This window comes from Mustela putorius, unplaced genomic scaffold (genome assembly GCF_011764305.1).
Source record: "Mustela putorius furo isolate JIRA1106 unplaced genomic scaffold, ASM1176430v1.1 tig00000580_pilon_pilon_pilon, whole genome shotgun sequence".
NCBI lineage: Eukaryota > Metazoa > Chordata > Mammalia > Carnivora > Mustelidae > Mustela > Mustela putorius.
Window position 1 is genome coordinate 15,289,346 of NW_025421423.1, and position 22,302 is coordinate 15,311,647.

General features: G+C 35.9%; 1 protein-coding gene across 9 annotated transcripts in view; it reads right to left on the bottom strand.

Moving 5' to 3' along the window:
* PTBP3 (polypyrimidine tract binding protein 3) overlaps positions 1–22,302 on the bottom strand; it is a 116,680-nt gene that overhangs the window by 34,950 nt on the left and 59,428 nt on the right. For 7 of the 9 annotated variants that reach the window (XM_045081712.1, XM_045081711.1, XM_045081710.1 and 4 more), the window contains 5 exons: positions 21,357–21,526; positions 17,134–17,280; positions 10,760–10,924; positions 1,677–1,787; positions 38–212 (listed from right to left, as the gene is read on the bottom strand). In XM_045081712.1, the coding sequence (XP_044937647.1) occupies positions 38–212; positions 1,677–1,787; positions 10,760–10,924; positions 17,134–17,280; positions 21,357–21,526 (768 nt within the window). The remainder of the gene's footprint in view (positions 1–37; positions 213–1,676; positions 1,788–10,759; positions 10,925–17,133; positions 17,281–21,356; positions 21,527–22,302) is intronic. The other 2 variants (XM_004747816.3, XM_013053866.2) reach the window with 1 other exon arrangement.

Here is a 22,302-nt window from a genome sequence, read left to right on the forward strand (position 1 = left end):
GAGAACTTGCTTTGTGACTCAAAATGGAACTACTCACCAAAAGCAGCGGCCATAGGGGGTTCAAGGGATGGCTGGCCATCACCAGTAGGAAGGTCTAAACGAGTGAAGTCTCTGCTTTTGTCATTATTATATTTCACATTAAGGCTGGTGAGCTTGGAGAAGTCAATACGCAGAGTGCAGCATGCATTATAGATATTCTGGCCATCCAGAGCCTAAAGCATGTAAGAAAGGGACTGATGTTTTGCAAGACAACAACACTGATAAATCAAGTAGCTTCTACGTTGACAGGGAGTGGCAATCAAGTATAAAGCAGAGAGCAATGGACTAATAGCCAAAGACCTGTGTTTACTTGTACCTCTGTCACTCATTATGTGAACATAAGAGAGAAAAAGAAAATCTCAGTTTTTCACAATGTTATAATAATCCCTATCTTATCTGTGGTAAGATCAAATGAAAGAATAGAAATGTAAAAGCTTGGAAAAATATTATACATTATTGAGCATCATACTAGCTATCATTTTAATTATTTTGTCCCAACAAATGTTTAAGAATGATTTGATTTTATATTTCATCTTAATTTTTTAGTATACTTTATTTAGGTTAAGATGAAATAAAGCCCTTGTAAATCGAACTTGTAAGAACCACAACATATGAAGTATCTATCTCCTTTTTTTCCCTTGTAAATTTATTTTATAATAGTCTGAATAACAATCTGAGGGAAATTTTGAAGTCAGTTCTGATATAAGACCAGAGATCAACAAAGCCTCCCTTCACAATAACAAAACCTTTATCAAAGGGATATTTGTAGTCACTCCACAAATGCTAAGATTTATAAAAACAGAAATCAGAAGCCAAAATACATAAGAAAATGCAAATATACAAAAATATTTATAAGTTACTGATGAGTACATTATCATAATGGTATAAAATAATATATACAGACAAAGGGTACAGCAAATATAAAGTCTATACTCCAAATCAACAGGCAGACAGTATACAAAAAAATACTAAAAACCTTGGTCCCTATCTTTGAAAAGAAATTAGAAATAATTCAGATACTGATACCAGAGAGAATTAGGGTTAGGAACAGATCTCAATAAGACATGGGTGATATATAACCAAACTGAACATGAAATCTTACATCTTGTCCAAGCGCACACACACACACACACACACACACATACACACACACATATACAAAGGAAAAAAAAAAAGGGCAATATAAACCAACAGCAGCAAACTTCCTAAAATGTAGTATCTTCACCAATTCAGAGCTCAACAAAATTCAATAGCAAATATGGTTACAAAAATGATGATATCAACCAATATGGCTAATTTAGTAGAAGAAAATGAAGACACAAGGACAAAGATAATTCTACTTTACTAGTCAGATTTTATTAGGAATACTGTGCTCCATTCTAGACTTTAAATATGACAGAAATGAGTCCCAAAGATCTGAGAAGTGATAAATGATTTGAAACCATTTCATAGGAAGGAAGTTAATTTTTACTTATTATTTTAAAAAGCATATGGAACAGGCCTTTAAAACAAAATTGTATATTATGTATATACTATAAAAACACACTGTGAACTACAATAAGGGAAAAGAAATGACAGCATTCTTTGCTATCACTGAAGTGACTGATAAATGAAAAATAAAGAAAGATCATAATTACCATTTTGGCATAATGTGCATTCACTGGGTCAGCATACTGAAGCAAGGCTTGAAACTGATTATTCTTTGTAAAGGTGATAATCTTCAAGACTGTGCCAAATTTGGAAAATATCTGGAAAAAGTTCACATTAGCAAGGAAGAAATTAGGCTAATGTACCTTTATAAATATAACTTGATTCATGAATTCCATTTTTATTTTATTATTATTTTTTAAATATTTATTTATTTGACAGCGAGACACACAGCGAGAGAAGGAACACAAGCAGAAAGAGTGGGAGAGGGAAAAGCAGGGTTCCCACCAAGCAGGGAGCCCAATGTGGGGCTTGATCCCAGGACCCCAGGATCATGACCTGAGCTAACGGCAGAGGCTTAATGACTGAGCCACCCAGGTGCCCTCTGAATTCCTTTTTTAAATGAAAATAATTTCCTCTATTAAGACACCTGGGTGGCTCAGTCAGTGAAGTGCTTGCCTTTGGCCCAGGTCATGATCCCAGGGTCCTGGGATCAAATCCCACATTGGGCTCCTTGCTTGACAGGGAGCCTGGTTCTCCCTCTGCCACTGCCTGCCACTCCCCCTTCATGCACGTGCACACGCACGCTCTCTCTCTCTTTCTCTCTCTCTCTCTCGGACAAATGTAATCTATAAAAAAACAAAAAACAAAAAACTGTGGATACAAAAATGATTTATACCCATGCATGGCTTAAAACAGTGCCTGACACAATGCATGACAACAGGCACTCAAGTATTTCACCTGTATGTCATAACTGGCACAATACTGAAAACATGACCCTACAATAGGAATTGATCAGTGTTATGAGATAATGGTGTTACAAAGCATATGAATGAAACCGGAAGAGTCCTGTGGATCAGCTATTTCACCATGAGAATCAGCATCTATTTCTAGAGATTTTTATAGGCAGAGAAACTACAAAATGTTCCTCTAGAGGCTGCTCCACTAATTCATTCAATATTCACAGAGCGCTCTTCTACACCCTGGGAAATCACCAGTGAATAACAAGAGCCTGTGCCTTGAGGAAGGATAGACCATAAATAAACAACATGATGTCTCATCATAAAAAAGTGTTATGAATAAAAATTAAATGAAAAAGGATGAGAAATATCAAGTGTTGGGGAGGATGTGGAGAAAACAGAACCCCTGTGCACTATTGGTGGGAATGTAAAATGGTGTAGCTGCTATGGAAAATAGTATGGTGGTTCTCTGAAGAAATAAAACATACAATTAATTACCATATGATCCAACAATTCCATTTCTGAGTATAAACCCAAAAGAACTGAAAGCAGGGATTCAAAGAGCTTTTTGTATACCCATGTTCAACAGCCTTTCTTACAAAAGATGGAAGCAACCTAAATATCCAACCACAAAAATGTGGTAAATATACACACTGGAATATTATTCGGCCTTTAAAAGAAAGGACATTCTGACACATGCTACAACATGGATGAACTTTGAAGACATTTAAGTGAAATATGCTAATGACAAAATAAAAAATTATGCATGACTCCACTTACATGAGTAGCCTAGAATAGTCAAATTCACAGAGACAGCAAGTAGAATCTTAGTTAGGAGGGACTGAGAGAAAGGAGAATTGGGGAATTATTGTTTAATGGGTTTCAGTTTAGGAAGATAAAAAACATTTTGTAGATACAAGATGTTTGGTGATAACTGAAAAACAACGTGAGCGTACTTAATGTTACTGAACTACACACTTTAAAGGGGTTAAAATAGTAAAACATATATATATTTGAAACCCCTCAAAATAAATCATCTTAAAGTCCAAATACTGATTTTTGGCAAAAATATTCTTTAACATATTATCAGCTCAGAGTCAGACACTTCTTAGAGGAGATAGTACTATTTACCGAGATTTGTGGAAACAATTTGTCCTAGAAGAGCTAACCAAAAAATGTTATTATTTAAAATCAGATGTCTGAGGATTCTTTATTTAATGTCTTTAAAAATGTAGATAATTTAATTATGTTCATATTTAGAACTCCAGGATCTTAATCTCTCATTTAACTATTTTGAAAAACATAATTTGCTTTCGTATTTTTTTTTTTAAATTTATTTATTCATTTGACAGAGAGAGACACAGCAAGAGAGGGAATACAAGCTGGGGGAGTGGGAGAGGAAGATGCAGGCTTTCCACCAAACCATCTGGGGCTTGATCCCAGGACTCTGGGATCATGACCTGAGCCATAGGCAGACACTTAATGACTGAGCCACCCACGCACCCCTTGTTTTTGTATTTTTAATGGTCCTGTAATTGGCATTTCTTCAGTATACTTGTGTGTCCTAGATAACAGTCTTAGAATTTATAAAAGAATACCAAACTGCTATTATCAAATACTATTTCTGAGTATCCTTAATAGCCAAATGGTCCTCCCTTTTTAACTGGGAGGCCTGGGTGGCTCAGTCAGTTAAGTGTCTGCCTTCAGCTCAGGTCATGATCTTGGGGTACTGCTCAAGCCCTGCGGCAGGCTCCCTGCTTAGTGGGAGTCTGCTTCCCCCGTTCCCTACCCGAACTCATGGTGTCTCTCTCTCAAATAAATAATAACAATTTTTTTAAAGGACCAAATTTGCCTTCTTCTCACATGACTATCAAAGAATATATATTTTATGTTGTATCTTTCTTTAAGATATAAGCATTCCTGGGAAAAGGTCTTGTATTTTCCTTATTTCCACCTTTGGTGATACTATGGACACACACACATACACACCCCAATCTAAATATTATGAGTGCATCAACTGAGTGTTGGCTAAAGGAGTAGCAACAGATTTTTTTTTACTCCAGCCACAGGTAGTATTCTAAAGTACAAGATTATATCATATATAATTTTGCCCTGGTGTACCTCTCTAACCACATTTCCTGATACTTTTTATACCACACTATTTACACCAACAATGTGCAGTTGTCTATAGTTCTCTAAATATACAAAGTGGTTTCAGACTTCTAAGCCTACACGTGTGGGTATTCCCTTTTCTTAGAACGCTGTGCTGAAACCAATATATTTTCGTTCTTTTCCAAAACTAAGCTCAGGAAGTAATGACACCAGAAAACTCTCTGCCTCTCCTAAATATAAACAGAGTTCATTCTCTTACCAGAGTATTACTCCCTTCTTGGTCTCGAATATAAATATTTATTTTGTTTTACTTACATTGTACTATACGTTTATCTACTTATCTGCCTCCTTTAATTAAACTGAGAGCTCCTTGAAGGTATATACTTTGTCTTAATCATTTCTATATCACTGAGTGTAATTCTTAACATATAAATAGGTACACAGTAAATGCTTATTATTAACTGATAAAGTATACTCAGACCTGATTGGGGAATTATAGTAACACAGTTTTGTTGTTGTTGTTGTTTTTTAAGATTTTATTTATTTATTTGACAGACAGAGATCACAAGTAGGTAGAGAGGCAGGCAGAGAGAGAGGAAGAAGCAGGCTCACCGCCAAGCAGAGAGCCCGATGCGGGGCTCGATCCCAGGATCCCGGGATCATGACCCGAACTGAAAGCAGAGGCTTTAACCTACTGAGCCACTCGGGCACCCCAGCACACAGTTTTTTAAAAACAAACAAAAAAAATGCCTGGGTGGCTCAGTGTTAAGCATCTGCCTTTGGCTCAGGTCATGATCCCAGGGTCCTGGGATCGAGTCCCACATCAGGCTCCTTGCTCAGTGGGGAGCCTGCTTCTCCCTCAGCCTGCCACTTCCCCTGCTTGTGCTCTCTGACAAATAAATAAATAAAATCTAAAAAAAAAAAAAATTTTTTTTTAAATAAACATTTTTGATGTAAAATATTAATGAAATAGCAAGAACATATAATTTGTTCTCTAATTTGGAATAATTTTACACTAAATTATGCACAGAATCTAGGTAATTTTCACTTAACTTTCAGATTTCCTTAATGTTTACATTTTTTCTCTCATTTAACTTGAACACCAAGTACAATGTACAACCTGACTGCTATTTGGCTGTGTGATTTTTAACTGAATATGCTAACAGAATATAAATGGACTGAACTAGGGGTGCCTGGGCGGCTCAGTCATCAAGTGTCTGCCTTTGGCTCAGGTTGGTCCTGGAATGGAGCCCCACATCAGGCTCCCTGCTCAGTGGGAAGCCTGCTTCTCCCTCTTCCACTCCCCCTGCTTGTGTTCCCTCTCTTGCTGTCTCTGTTATATAAATAAACAAAATCTTTTTTAAAAATTAATAAATAAAAAATAAATGGACCGAACTGGCTAATCATGGAGAGTTATCCAGAGTCCCCTCGACTATATTTGTTGAGAGAGAACTACAAAGATCATTCTGATAATTCTGAACAAAGTAAGTGAGAACCAACATCAGGGAATCCATGCTAATGCCTCAAGTGTGATTTTTAACATCTTTTCATAATTACCAAAATACTAATTTTAAAACAAATTTGGTCTCATAAGATTATCATTCAGGAAAGTTTAATATGTACACATTTATTAATATTGATTACAATAATAATTTGACTCTGTGACTCTATTTCCGTAATATATTTATTTTGCTGTCATAAACACACAGACTCAACTCTTGATGTTTCTTTCCTGTGCATTATAATCTTTTCAGACTTTAAAAATGGGATAAAGAGGGACACCTGGGTGGCTCAGTGGGTTAAGCCGCTGCCTTCGGCTTGGGTCATGATCCCAGGGTCATGAGATCGAGTCCCGCATCAGGCTCCTTGCTCGGCGGGAACCTGCTTCTCTAGCTGCCTCTGCCTGCCTCTCTGCCTGCTTGTGTGTACTCACTTCCTCTCTCTCTCTCTCTGGCAAATAAATAAAATCTTTAAAAAAAAGAAGGGATAAAGAGAATACTAAAATCAAAGTCAGGTAAAATTAATCTTCATCACAATTTTTATAAAAGTAGCACTTACTAAAGACTGAAAAAATTCATTTGTATTCACTTGTAAAAAGTGTATTAGCTATAATTTGTTTACAATAGTTTTTGTACCCAATAAAACGGTAAGACTTAAGAACCAGAATTTTATTTTATTTTTAAAAAGATTTTTTTTCATTTATTTGAGAGAGAGAGAGCAAGCACGAGCAGGTAGAGAGGTGGAGGGAGAAGCAGATTCCCTGCTGAGCAGGCAGCCTAATGTAGGGCTTGATCCTAGGACTCCAAGATCATGACCCAAGCCGAAGGCAGATGCTTAACCAACTGAACCATTCACTGTGCCTCAAGAATAAGAATTTTACATTACTAGCACTGATTCTTTCAATATCAAAATAATTGCTTTTTCCAGTTATTTTTCTTCTGCAATTCAAAACGATCAGTCCTTTATCCCAAAGACATTCATCTAATGGACATTCATAAAAGTCTCCCATAAATAACAGTACTTGGAAGTAATGGATTATATGAGAACATTGTTTTGAACTTTTTCAGTGCACAAAGGAACTTTTTAGTAAGCAGGTTGAATTTACATTACGGATCAGACGATAAATGTCCTCTTTATCTATAAATACTCTATGTGACGCCATCTAACCCAATGGTTTTAATTACCGCCCATACACTGATGATAACCACATCTCCAGCCCTGAATTCTTACACCCAATCCAGACTTATTTACAAACTGTCTCTTCAACATCTACCACTTGCATGCCTAATAGGAAGCTTAACATCTCCAAACCACTACCTCCCACCCTTGCCCCAAATCTTTTTGACCCTTCACTCAGTCTTCACTATCTTAGTACAAGATTGCTGTATTTTACCAGAGGCTCATACCCAAAGTCTCAAAGGCATTCCTGATTACTTCTCTTTTTCTTCATAATCCACATCTACTCAAACCATCCGAAAATCCTTCCAAATACATCCATTATCATCCATTATCATCACTGCCTGTGACAACATCCTCATGTGGGTCTCACCATCTCTCATCTGGACTCGTCCACTTACACCTATACGTTATTCCTAACATAGCAACAAGAGTGATTTCACTGCAACATAAATCTATCATTTTACTACTGTACTCAAAATCTTCTAATAGCTTCCCATCAGCTGGATCCCAACCCTTCTGAGACTCTATCGTTTATGGCCTTCCTACTTCTTACACTACAACAACACAGTCTCATTTCTGATATTTCAACGCATTAAGCACACTTCCACTTTAGAGACTCTGCACTTCCTGTTCTGACTAGATTATGCTACCCCATGTACACATAACTTATATCCTCACATACTTCAAGTCTCTGCTCAAGTCATACTGAAAAGCTCCCTTAGCCTTCTTCATCTGAAATAGCACTGCTCTCATCTCAGCCACTCAATCCCCTCACCATGAGCTAAACAAAAAACACTAGCTAGCTTCAATGGATGTTAGAGAACAGTTAAGCTAATGGCAACTCTTCGGCAAAAAGTGTAAAATAATCTGCTAATTAATTATAACAGAAGCAACAAAATCCACACTTCCATGTACTCCTTCATCACAATATTCATCACATTTTATGCTATTACTTATGAAATTATATTTTAATAGACAAGACAATAAGAGCAAGGATCAGTTTATTACTAGCATTTTAGTAATGCAATTTAGTAATGCAATCAAATGCAATTTACTACCATCTGATAATTACAGCTAACATTTCTTGAGCACTTAATATGTACCTTTCAAATATATACCTTAATATATACACTTCTCTAGGGGCTTTAAATGCATACAAATAATAAAAAGATACAAAGAGGGCAAGTTACTTGCTCATGGTTATAGAGACAATAAGTGCCAGAGCCAAGATTCAAACGAGCTCCAGACCTTATATCCTTAATCATTATGCTATTCTATACTTTTGTTGGCTAATGATACAAAGTGCTGGAGGAGAGGGCTTAACATAATTAGAGAAAGACTGAAGAGGTAAATTTGGCCTGAAAATTGAATGAGGTAGATTAGTAGTGACTAACTCAGGAAAGAGTGCTCCAGGCCTAAGAAATAGAAATGGACTAAGACAGGAATTAACTGGGGGGAGGAGAAACAGTAAAAGGGCCAGAAAAGCTGGGGGCTAAATAAGCAAAATATTAGGAAAAAAGGTTAAAGAGATGGGGAGAGGTCTGCGTATGGGAACCTGCAGGGCCTTAGTAAGGACTTTGGTTTTATTCCACCAGCAATGGGAATGGAGTGCAGTTAGCTGAAAGGCTGAGAGTCTTTCTCCAATGGTTACTACTTAGACTCTCAGAATCACTCCTCTTCACCCTGAAGGACGCTGTGATCTTTTGGGAGAGAAACAAGGTTTGTTACTGCTCCCAGTGAAACAATAACTGGAATGATGGGACAGGACTACATGACGGAAGCTAAGTTCAAGGCTATCTGATGGCAATGTTGACCACAGGGACAAAAACACCTTTTGTAAGTTAGATAGCAATAGCTTCAATGTTACAATTACAAAAGCAAACGCTGCTGATGGATCATAGAGTGTTCAGTAACACTCTGGGGTAACAAAAGAAAAAAATCTACCAGAACCAAGAAGCCAATCACTTAAGCAACTGTTGAATCCTTTTAACGAATGAGGGTGGCTATGGATAGCACTATTAGAACCCTCCCTAAGACAAATTTCACAAATGCATTTATTTAGAAAATGGCTTGCAAAAACCTACCATAGGGAACACAGTAGGCCTAATAAATGGTATATTTTGATATTTACATGCATGGCACAGGAACTATATCTGAGCTTTATTGCTAATTAGTACAAAGTCTGTGAGAGAGTAACAACTTTTAAAGACCCCAGTTTCCTTATCGATAAAATGTGAGACTAGGATGGAATGCAATTCAATTCTTAACTACACGTGCACATATATACCCCTATGATTCTTCACTTAGTAGTGTAAATCCAAAGGTCTGGAAAACAATTAAATGATTTTGGACTGACTTGGTATCATGCTATGCAATATATATTGAGATATAAATATGAAATAAACATGTTTTAGTGTTTTAACATTTTGATATATGGGTTGACAGGTATAATGAAATGGAATCAATATGCAGCAAAAGAGGACAAAAACTAACTAAAGGTTTTGGGCTAGATGCCAATGTTCATGCATACAGGTTACCAAGTAACTGTACATTTTGAGGATATGTGTATATATGGAGCATTAGTTAAAAATATAACAAGCACACAAAACAGTGGGCTTCAAATCAGGAGGCTTGAGTTCTAACTGGCTTTTCAATTACCCTCTACAATATTCAATTAATCAATTACTGGAGTCTGTTTTATCCACTATAAAATTATGTAACTAAGTGAGTTTCCAGTTCTTAAATTCAATATATTCATAGTAGGCCATAATTTGGTGAAGTGTCTTTTATCACAACAGTTTAGAAATATTAATGAATAGCCTATGAAAATTACATTGGTTATCAGTCAGCACTTAATATGATACTTCTATTTTACATATGCAGAATTATCACACACCTTTCTTTCAGAGTTTTTAAAATGAAAATACTCATATGAAAGGAGTCAAAAGAAATAAGTTAGTTGTTTTCTATATTGATTTAACTTTCTAGGAATAATTATTACTAGTGGTTTTTATAGGATTTTATAATTTGTTCATTTTCATGCTTAGGTAATAAGAATTTCTTATATATCCTTTTAAATCAAGTATCTTAGTTAGAAAAAGGAAGCTATCAAAAAGTTATCTCTAGGGACGCCTGGGTGGCTCAGTTGGTGAGCAGCTGCCTTCGGCTCAGGTCATGATCCCAGCATCCTGGGATCGAGTCCCACATCGGGCTCCTTGCTCCGCAGGGAGCCTGCTTCTCCCTGTGACTCTGCCTTCCACTCTCACTGCCTGTGCTTGCTCTCGCTCGCTCTCTGACAAAATAAATAAATAAAATCTTTAAAAAAAAAAAAAAAAACAAATAAAGTCCTTAAAAAAATTTATCTCTAATTGATACTATTTCTTACCTGAAACAGGATGTTGAAGACTTTTAAAAAAAATTATTATTATTTAAACAAATACACCAGCCAAAATCAACAACCAAAAAAACTCTAAAGATAATAAAACATCAAGGGTTTAGAGGTCACATGTGTCTCTTTTCTTAAGAGTGTTATTTAACTTTACCTGATGAAGAACTTCCAGAGTAACAGGGTAAAAGAGGTTTTCAATAATTATTCGGAGCACAGGGCTCTGCCCAGGTAAGATTGTGCCTTCATTGGTAGGAGCTCCAGGAAGGGCCAGACTTCCCGACTGGACAGCACTGACAGCCTGCAGTGCAGCTTGGGCTCTCTATAAAATGATCCAAAATGAGAACTTTTAGTTACACTGAAGCACTACATGAATCCTAAACATCAGTTGGTGTAGGGTACTATGAAGTAAAATAGTTAAATAAAAATATACATATCTACTTTCTCTAGATGCACATATCCTACATCTGTAGCCAGTTAAGATTCAAAGACTTGCCTTCATATAACAATGACACAATATTTAAGAAAGGTGCATAAATTTACTTGAATGAAAAAAAACACATGGCGAAGAGGAAAATTTGGAGATGGATTTTTATCTCCTAATTTTTTCAAAGAGCGTGTGTGTGAACAGGGGTAGGGTATGGGCGGAGGAAGAGAAGAGAATCCCAAGCAGACTCCACGCTAAGTGCAGACCTGACATGGGGCTCGATCCCAGGACCCTGAGATCATGACCCAAGCCAAAGGCAGAGGCTTAACCCACTGAGCCACCCAGGTACCCCTACCAATCCTTTTTATTAAACAATGCCACATATATGCTTACTGCTACTAATATTACTATTCTCGTTCTTGTAGCTCCTCTTCCTTCACTCTTCTTCTTGGGAATCTGGACTACCATAATGGAGAAGTATAAGCAGCCCTGGTATATATTGTCCTAATCACTCTACAGTTCTCAATATAGTCTGCATTAGTATTTCATATTGCACTGCGTACAAAGGTCTCTGAGTAGCAGGCATGCAAGAAATGTTTTTGACAATAAAAATCTGAGAAAATAATACCTGAAAAGAAGACAGAATTATTTTGCAAAACTCTGCAGTTTCAATTTTTAATTAGGCAAAGCATTAAAAAAAATAAATAAAATTGAGTCATATTCTCCACTGAGGGCAACTGAAAAGTCAGGGGGAAAAGGACAAGTGTTTTTTTAATCTTATTCTTCTTTTTTTAAAAATGTTATTCATTTATTTCAGAGAGAGAGACAGAGGGAGGAAGGAGCGGGGGAGGGGCAGAGGCAGAGGGAGAAGCAGACTCTTGCTGAGCAGGGATACCATCAAGAGGCTTGATCCCAGAACTCTAGGATCACGATTTGAGCTGAAGGCAGAGGCTTAACCCACTGAGCCACCTAGGCACCTTGAGAAATGTTTTTTTTTTAATATAAAGAGATTATTTCACATAGCTGACTTATGTTCTGTGTCTTTGATGCTACAAACTATGAAGTAGAATTCCTACAATGGGATATAAGTTTTAGATTTTTTTTTTCTTAAATTTATTTATTTGACAGAGAGAAATCACAAGTAGACAGAGAGGCAGCCAGAGAGAGAGAGAGAGGGAAGCAGGCTCCCTGCTGAGCAGAGAGCCCGATGCGGGACTCGATCCCAGGACCCTGAGATCATGACCTGAGCCGAAGGCAGCGGCTTAATCCACTGAGCCACCCAGGCGCCCCAAGTTTTAGATTTTTTTAAAAGATTTTACTTATTTTATTAGAGAGAGCCCACCCAAGCTGAGGAAAGAAGCAGAGTGAGAGCAGACTCCTCACCTCCTCACTGAGGAGGTACTCTGACTAAGGGGGCTCGATCATGACCTGGGCCGAAGACAGATGTTTAACCCCCTGAGTCACTCAGGTGTCCCTTATTTTTAAATGTTTTACAAACAAACTTTGTGGAATAGTTGTATTAACTATTAATTAAAGAAAATAGCAGTAGTATGATTGGAGAATCAACAAATATTTTATTGTTGTGGGGAGGGTAAATATGCTTCATATAAAATTTAAACATGCCTGGGGCGCCTGGGTGGCTCAGTGGGTTAAAGCCACTGCCTTCGGCTCAGGTCATGATCCCAGGGTCCTGGGATAGAGCCCCGCATCGGGCTCTCTGTTTAGCGGGGAGCCTGCTTCCTCCTCCTCTCTCTCTCTGCCTGCCTCTCAGCCTACTTGTGATCTCTGTCTGTCAAATAAATAAATAAAATCTTAAAAAAAAAAAAATTTAAACGTGCCTGGATAATGTGAAAAGGACATTTCTAAAACTGATATGGAAATGAATATACAATAAAATGCACAGACCTTAAGTGTACAGCTTGATGATTTTTTTTATGACAACATTTTTAGGGGAAAATCCTTCCATGGTTATCTTGTCACATTTATGAATGTTCACCCACAAGGTAAAAAAACACCTGTCTATACCACAATGACTGTAATTAAAAAAAAAATTTCTCAAATGCTGTACCTCAAAATATGATCTAAATTTTTAGTAGTCATTTTAGTTTAAATAACAGGATAGAAATATTTGATATTCACCTGACCCTCTGGCAAGTAAGTCCATAGCCTGGAAAAGAAGTTATGTTCATGTTTTGGGTTATCTTGTTATTCAAAAAACAAAAGATAATGAAATAGTAATTTATCAGTTTTTTGGAGCTGTCAGAATAAAAAGATATTTGGTACATTTTTATATATGCAAACAGGTACTTTCAATTCTGACTTCCACTTTGGTGCAGGACTTTGACTAAAAGAAAAATTATTATATTTTATCAAACATAAATGCATAAAAACTGCACAAAAGTAACAAAATGGAAAGGGCACTGGGAAGAAATCAAAGCTATCTAAGAATAAACTAGGTCATTTCGGCTGGCTTTGGTTGCCAAGCAACTGGGATTTCTCACAGTTTCCCTTTAGAATAATCCAGTCTTTAAGAGTTTTATTTAATTGTTTATTTCTTCTTCAAGACTTATACTAACATATTTAGGAATCAAACTAATAAGCAAACTTCCATGACTTATATGAAGGAAATTTAAAAACTCTAATGAAAGACAGGAAACAAATAAAACTTCCTCATCCAAATGATGAGAGAGTAATATAAATATGTAAATTATCTTCAAATTAATCTGTAAAATCAACCCAAATACAATTGGGGGGGTAGAGTTATAAAAATAATTCTATTCTATCTGAAGAAATAAATAAAATACAGTAACTAGTTGGGGGTGCCTGACTGGTTCACTCAGTTAAACGTCTGACTCTTAATCTCTGCTCAGGTCTTGATCTCAGGGTTCTAAGTTCAAGACCGGCATGGGGCTCTATGCTAGGTATGCAGCCTACTTAAAAAAAAAAAAAAGAATGAATGAATAATTTTTTTTAAATTTTATTTATTTATTTGACAGACGGAGATCACAAGCAGGCAGAGAGGCGGGGGGGGGGGGGAGCAGACTCCCTGCTGAGCAGAGGGCCTGATACGGGGCTCGATCCCAGGACCCTGAGATCATGACCTGAGTGGAAGGCAGAGGCTTTAACCCACTGACCCACCCAGGTGCCCTGAATGCATAATTTTTTAAAAAAGATTTTATTTATTTACTTGACAGAGAGACAGTGAGAGAGGGAACACAAGCAGGGGAGTAGGAGAGGGAGAAGCAGGCTTCCCGCTGAGCAGGGAGTCGGATGCAAGGCTCCATCCCAGGACCCTGGGATCATGACCTGAGCCAAAGGCAGACACTTAACCAACTGAGCCACCCAGGTGTCCCAAATTTTTAAAATACAGTAAATATCTAACGGCTGAAAAGAAACAGCCCTATTCAATAATGTATCAGTACTGGAGATGTCATTAGCCCTAGGAACACGAAAATAGGAATGGAGCGGAGTGGAATCTAAAAGGTAGTCCGAATTAGACACTGAGTAATGAAGTAATGTGGGCAAGTGAGCAGCCCACACATGAGAGTATATCAGGGCCATGCAAGCAGAATGTGTATGCATGTCTAGAAAAGCACATATATATATATATATAGAGAGAGAGAGAGAGAGAGAGAAGTATATTGTAAGTAGGGGAAAGCAAGTGTGTGGAAAACCAGAACTTGACAAAGGACAAGTTTCACATGACTGGATAATAATAAATGGGTTATTTAAAAAAACAGTAAGGAAGAAACTGGTCACTGGGAGTTAAGAAGAAAAAAAAAGACCAAAACCTATACCCTCACTCCCCAACTCCAAATATTTCTAATAAAATAAAACTTTAAACATTAAAGTAAAAACAGCTAAAACATAAAAGTATGAGAATAGGTTAAAAAAAGTTTTTAAATGTTGCTACACTAGGTCTTTATGAGCACGGTATCAAAATCAGAAACCATAATATAATCTTAAAGAGATTTGACTATTGCATAAAAATATTTTTAAAACTGTATTAGCAGGGACTCTTGGGTGAATCGGTTGACAGTCTGCCTTCAGCTCAGGTCATGATCCTGGGGTCCTGGGAACAAGCCCCAACCTGGGCTCTCTGCTCAGCAAGGAGTCCGCTTCTGCCTCTCTCTCTCTGGTTCCATACTCTCTCCCTCCTTCTCTATCTCTGTCAAATAAATAAATATATATATTTTAAAACTGTATTAGCAGACAAAACTCAGAGACAGAAAGTAGAATGGGGGCGCCCAGGTGGCTCAGTGGGTTAAAGCCTCTGCCTTTGGCTCAGATCATGATCACAGGGTCCTGGGATCAAGCCCCGCATCAGGCTCTCTGCTCAGCAGAGAGTCTGCTTCCCTTCCTCTCTACCTAATTGTGATCTCTGTCTGTCAAATAAATAAAATCTTAAAAAAAAAAAAAAGAAAGTAGAACGGCTGCCAGAGGCTAGAGGAGTGGGGGAATGAGGAATTAGTATTTAGGGTACAGAGTTTCAGTCTGGGAAGATGAAAGAATCTGGAGAAGATGGTGGTGATGGGTTACACAATGTGAAGGTACCAAATGCTCTGAACTCGTTAAATCATTAAATAAATCATTAAAAATTGTATATTTTATGTTATATATATTTTACCAGGAAAAAACTGCATTAACAGAAATCACTATAACTTATCAAATAAATACTAAGTAAACAATAAGATGTAATTTCTCACATAGTATATTAACAAAGACAAGAAAACTGCTTGCTCACACATTATCAGCCACCACCAAGTAAAACATATTCTTTTAAAAAAGCAATCCATAAGGTCACATATGTAAACTAATAAGAAAATGCTGCAAGTGGGCTAAGATACCTAAGAATGTTGATAAAGTGTTTTTTGTAAAAGCAAAAAACTGGAAAGAATTACAATGCCTATTAAGATACTGATAGATTGTAGCAATCTTATAGAAGGGAGCATTAAGCATTCATTTAAAAATCATGAAGTAATTCTACCCTTGTTGTCATAAAACAACATCCATGACATATTACATAGAAAAAAACACCTTTCAAAACATTACAATTCCACTGATATAAAATTATATACGTAGACAATTATACACCTGAATAGAAAAGGGGTTCACAACAAACTGTTAGCAAAATGTTACCTAATTAGCTCTCTCTGGATAACTGGACTGTTTTCAATGTTGTTATTGTTATTTTTTACTTTTCTAGATTGTTTCAATGTTTTACCATGAGATTGTATGCAATTAAGAATTTATAAGTCAGTTTTTCATTTTAAAAAGTCTAATATGTAAAAAATGTATTATCTGACATCTCAAATACTAAGTTTATATAGGTTATTATATTTCGTTAATAGCTCTTAGAACTTAAGGATTATGCACAGGAAAAGTTATCGTTTTAAGAATGTGGAAAACTATAATTTAAATTCAAAGAGCTGGTGGAGCTCTTTTGCCTAGAGTAAGAATATAGGTCAAACTTGCTCTTAACATAGTAAAAAACCTCTTTCCTGCTTTGTGGATCAATTTTTCTACCCTTGAATAACTTCAAATTACTATTTTAGCTACTACATATCAACCTGGAGAAACACAGAAAAAGTCAACACGAACTATATCAAAAACTGAAAAATGAGGTTAGAGATGTTGATATTCTACATTTCACTTTTATCTAGAAGGGTCAAAATATATTTAATGAATGTTTCTATATAAATTTTTATTAACATTTTAAATGTTAAATTCCGTTACTTAACATCACTATAGAAGCTTCACTCAAATTCTTACTGTCTCTGTTATGGAGTCTGTATATTCTGTGAAAAGTTCCTTTTAGATCTAAAATTTTAAGAGATAGATAGAAATATAAGTTTTTCTTTTACTTATAAAAAGTTTCAAGGGAAAACTAACATGATTCCTAACATCAGAACTTCAAATCTATTTCTAAGTAGTACTACTTAAGCCTTCAGGTAAGAATTTAGACACATAATCTTTACTAATAAAGCATCCTAACATGAAGGAAATCACAAGATTTTTTTCCCCTCTGAAAAACAGAAAATTAATTCTATGTTATTATACCATGCGTTCTTATAACTAATTTTTAAAATGCCTTTAATACTTACAGCTTGATTAGGTAGATTGTCAGTCTTAAGTTCTCTGTGATTGGAATACTGAATAAAAACAGGCTGGCTTCGAAGGTGAGGAGTAACAGGAGTGTAATAATTCACCATAGTAACCGCAGCTTCCTCAGAAGCCATTTCTAAGAAAGCCTGCAATAAACACAAGAAAGCAAAGTGAAAGCTCATGTTTTTGAAAGACAGCTAAGAACTATGAAAAGACTTTTGCTTCAAAGCATATCACTGATGTTAACTGAAAACATATCTGAAAAGTTGGGTTCAAATAAAGGATTTGGGACTGGGAAATTGCCAGTTGAATAAATGATTTCATGTGGTTTTTGGTTTTTCTCTTTTTTCTATTTCTCTAAAATCTAGAAATAATTAAAAAGGCAAAAATAAAAGAAGCATCAGCACACCTGATGCTTTCAGGGGGTTGGGATTTAATCGTTCTTTCCCAAAGAAAAACTTCCCAAAGATGGGGGGACATAATGATTTGCTCTCCTTTACCTTTTACTAAACAACTCTTTATGATACAGTTAAGTTTATTATGCAATTAAAAAGAGCATGCAGGTGCAAAGGCTCAATTGTTCAAATCAAGGAAATGGGGGAACTTTCTACATTAAGTGAATATTGACTTGAGTCATTCAAGTCACTTTTTTTCAGATCTGTATTAAAAAATAGAGAGGGATGCTTGGGTGGCTCAGTTGGTTAAGAATCTGCTTTCCGCTCAGGTCACAATCCCAGGGTCCTAGAATCTAGTTCCGCATCGGGCTCCCTGCTTGGCAGAGAGCCTGCTTCTCCCTCTGCCTGAGGCTACCCCGCTTGTGAGCGCTGTGCTCCCTCCCTCTCTCTCTCTCTAACAAATAAATAATCCTTTAAAAAAAAAAAAAAGAAACATCAACACCCAAAATAATATCACCTGTATTAAGCCTAAGTTACCAACCAAGACTTAATACCTAACAATTATAGTTTCAACCTCTCCCAAGAGTGGAATCTTAAACCAGTCCATCTGGAATTACCTGGTCAGCACTAGTGAAGTTATCTGCCTGACAGACCCCCCACCATTCCTAAAGAAAGGTGAACTGGCCTGACACAATTCACTCTGCTAGTAACTTCCTTGTCTCACCCTATTCTGCCTATAAAAGTTTTTCATTTTGCACTGTTCTTCACAGGTCCTTTCTATCTGCTAGACGGGATGCTGCCCAATTCATGAATTGCTGAATAAAGGCTAATAAAATCTTCAAAATTTACTCAACTGAATTTCATCTTTTAATATCTGTATCTGTAATCATTGTACTCATATCAGATATTTGAAAAAGAATATAGGAAGAGCTGAGAGGAAGAAGATCCTTGGTACTTACATCTTATTCTCTATATGGCTTCTGGCTGTCGCCACCCTATCTTAATGGTTTGTTAGGAAGATGAAATAGTAACCATTCTGACCCCTAGGAACTACCTGTAAGAACATCTCAAATTTAGGGGCACCTGGGTGGCTCAGTTGGTTAAGCGACTGCCATTAGCTCAGGTCATGATCCTGGAGTCCCAGGATTGAGCCCCACATTGGGCCCCCTGCTCAGCAGGGAGTCTACTTCTCCCTCTGATCCTCCTCCCTCTCCTGCTCTCATTCTCTCTCTCAAATAAATAAAAACGAAATCTTTAAAAAAAAAAAAAAAAAGAACATCTCACTTTTTTTTTTTTTTTAGATTTTTTATTTATTTATCAGAGAGAGAGAGGGGGAGAGAGCGAGCACAGGCAGACAGAATGGCAGGCAGAGGCAGAGGGAGAAGCAGGCTCCCTGCCGAGCAAGGAGCCGGATATGGGACTCTGATCCCAGGACGCTGGGATCATGACCTGAGCTGAAGGCAGCTGCTTAACCAACTGAGCCACCCAGGCGTCCCAACATCTCACATTTAAAATGCAGGAAGAACCCGTGATTGAATCAATGCAAATTTCTACTTAGACAATTCAATTCTTTTTCACTACAACAGAGTATATAATTAGCAAGTGTACAGTAACCACTTCAAATTATGCATACAATACTTCATTTATAAAAATGTGTATTTATTAAGAACAAAATGTACTTAACACAGATAATGGCAAATATCTATAAAACAAACTACTTATTTGTTTATAGATATATTACTTGCTAAATGTTTCTATTTGGCAAATATTCCAGTAAAGGAATATTAACTTGACAAATATTAAATGTGATGCTTAACCGTATCAATCAAATGTCACAAGTGAACCAATTAAATGTTTTAACTAACAATATTCTATGAAGTAGTAATGTTAGCCATGTGATAGCAGATCAAATATCATTAATCAATCCAAAATAAATAAAACTCCACCATCTTCAAGGAATAAATGTTCACACTGCAATTTAAAACCACTATCCAACTGTATCAGTAATATACTTACTAGTTTGTCTAAGAGGTTAAAAATGATCAAGGTAATCAAAATAGCTAAATAATACTTCCTATCTGGTTTTTAATCATCTTTTCAACAAAGAATTTAAAATTGTTTGCTAATAATATTCACTCTACAGGGGAACAGTATCTTTCTGAAAACTCCTTCATAAATGCAAAGAACTAAACTCAATGTCTAACAGTCACACAAAAGAAAAGCTAAACATCTTTGGAATACATGATTCTTGTGATAGAAAATTTTTCCTGAAAGTATATACAAACTAAAAATTCATACACAAAAATAACTTTTTCCACATGGAGCCCAGTAAAGGAATTATTTAGGTTTTCCCAAAGTATGCAGAGAAATCCATTTTCATAATAAGGAGTAGAGAAAAAATCAAAAGTCACTAGCCACAGAAAGGCTGGTATGGATATCCCCCAGGCTGCCCTCAACACTTTACCTCACAGTACCAAAGGATAGACTATACCTAGTCCTAACGGCTAGGTAGTTCCTAGTAGTTCTAATGGCTCACATGACACTCTCTCGCTAAAGTATATTACTAACAAAATATTTTCAAAACAGGATTTATGATCCAAAGAAAAACACTTAACATAACAGTCAGTTAGCACTACAGATAAATAAAAAACCCCTAACCAGTAGTAGAGAAAAAGACAAAGTGTGATCGTGCATGCTGCTCCTCGTAACAGTTTGAAAGAATGTACAGAATACACTCCATGAAACTTGATAATGTACATGATACACAACCATGATACATCTCACAGCCATTAGACTTGGCCACACTGGCTCTTCTACTATGCAAACCATATTATTCTCAACAGTGGCAAATGAGTTAAAATAGATCCACGTGCATGTACGATCTCCAAAAGATGTAAGAGAGAAGTGTAAACACAACAGAAGTTGAATACTAAGACATGTTATTTAACCTCTCCAGATTTAAATGATTTCATCTGAACTAAATGAGAATGTTTATTTCGTTTACTAAAGGGCCAGAATCAGACATCTTCCAACCTCTTTCATAATCAACACATATCAATCTATTTATAAATCTGTTTATGTTTCTTGAACTTATTTATGAAAATTCTAAGAAATAGGGATTTATCACAATGTATTACACAATGTCTGGGGCCTAAATTTGTTGTCTTCTTACAGCAATGCTCAGCATAAAAGATTTTCAGGACAACCAAAAACTGGAAAAGAACTAAAGAATTCATCCTAGTGGGGTCTAAGCTGGAACAACAAAGTAGACAATTGTTCAAATTAACATAAAAAGTGTTGTATTTTTGTCCTGGTCACCACAAAAGCAAGTTTCTTTATTCATCTTAAGAAAAACCTATTAACTTCTTGAAATGAAAAAATTCTAACAGCCTCTTCTGAATTATTAAAGAAGATATATACTAATTCTACAGTTAAAATATACTACACATTTCTATAAAGATTTTAGAAAAATTAAATGTTCTTTAATTGCCAAATAAGGTATAATTTATATCCTCTCTCTCTGTTGTCTTGGTCTTCTGATAATCAAAGGGTTTTTTCATAAACCATTCTGTAATTAAGAATATAAAAGGTTTTTTGTTAAGGAAGAAAAGGCCAAGTCACTGATTAAAAAATAATTCTATGTTCTGTGTTAATATTTTTGTTTGTTGCTTCCTGTCACACATAAAAAAATTCTATCTAAAGAACTAAAAAACTATCTAAAGAAAATGAAATCCAGAAAACATAGAAAAGTTCAAGAAAATAAAAGTCATCTTTAGCACTAACACCCAGAGATAATCACTGTGGTTCAGTCTTTAAATATTACATACCTGGCTTTTTCCTTTCAACATCAAAAGATTAGTAACTTTGCCAAATGGTAGACCTAATGATATGACCTCTGCTTCGGTGACATCACTTGGAATTTTGCGAAGATGGAGAACACGGGAAGGCGAACAGGGAGGTCTATCTCCTTTAAATTTCTTGTTGTCATTCCCATTAGCTAAAAAAATATAAGATTTTTTTGAAATTACTGAAACTAATTTAAGTTGACATACTACATTAACCCTATTGTCATGTTTCATCCTTCCAACAGTTTTAGTTTTTGAAATTCAGGACACTATGGATCTGATCAGAGAAGAGGACAATGGAAAACAAACCATCCACCTTCAATGAATGAATGGGTGTTTTTGGTTTTTCACTGCAAGTATTAAATTAGTTAAAAATTCAATTCTCATTTTTAACTTCAAGGAAAAGCATTAAATAAATTACATATTTATACCTCTAAATAGACAACTATTAGTTGTGAGTAGAGAACAATTTTATAATGTCTCTAATGTATTTTTAAAGATATTTTTCTAATTTGTTCTAGTGCTAAATAAATAAGAATAACTTTTAAGAAAGACTGTAAAAGAAATTTTATATTTACCACATCCTGAGGGGATTTGGATTTGAACTGTATCATTATGAAAATTAAGTTTACTTCTTAGGCATTATTATTTTTTACTGATCTTTTTATGAAGTATTTTTTAGAAGCTGAATTGTTGTTTCCTAACATAATCTTATTCCTTATTATGTAACAGTAGATCTTAACATAAGCATCATCTTGTTAGAAATGCAAATTTTCAGCCCTACCCCAGACCTACTGAATCAGAACCTAGGGCTAGGACCCAGTAACCTATGTTTTAACAAGCCCTCCACTTGATTTTGGTGCAATCTGAAGTTTGAGAACCACTGCTATACAATAAACAAATCCACTAGCCGAGTTTACAGCTAAAT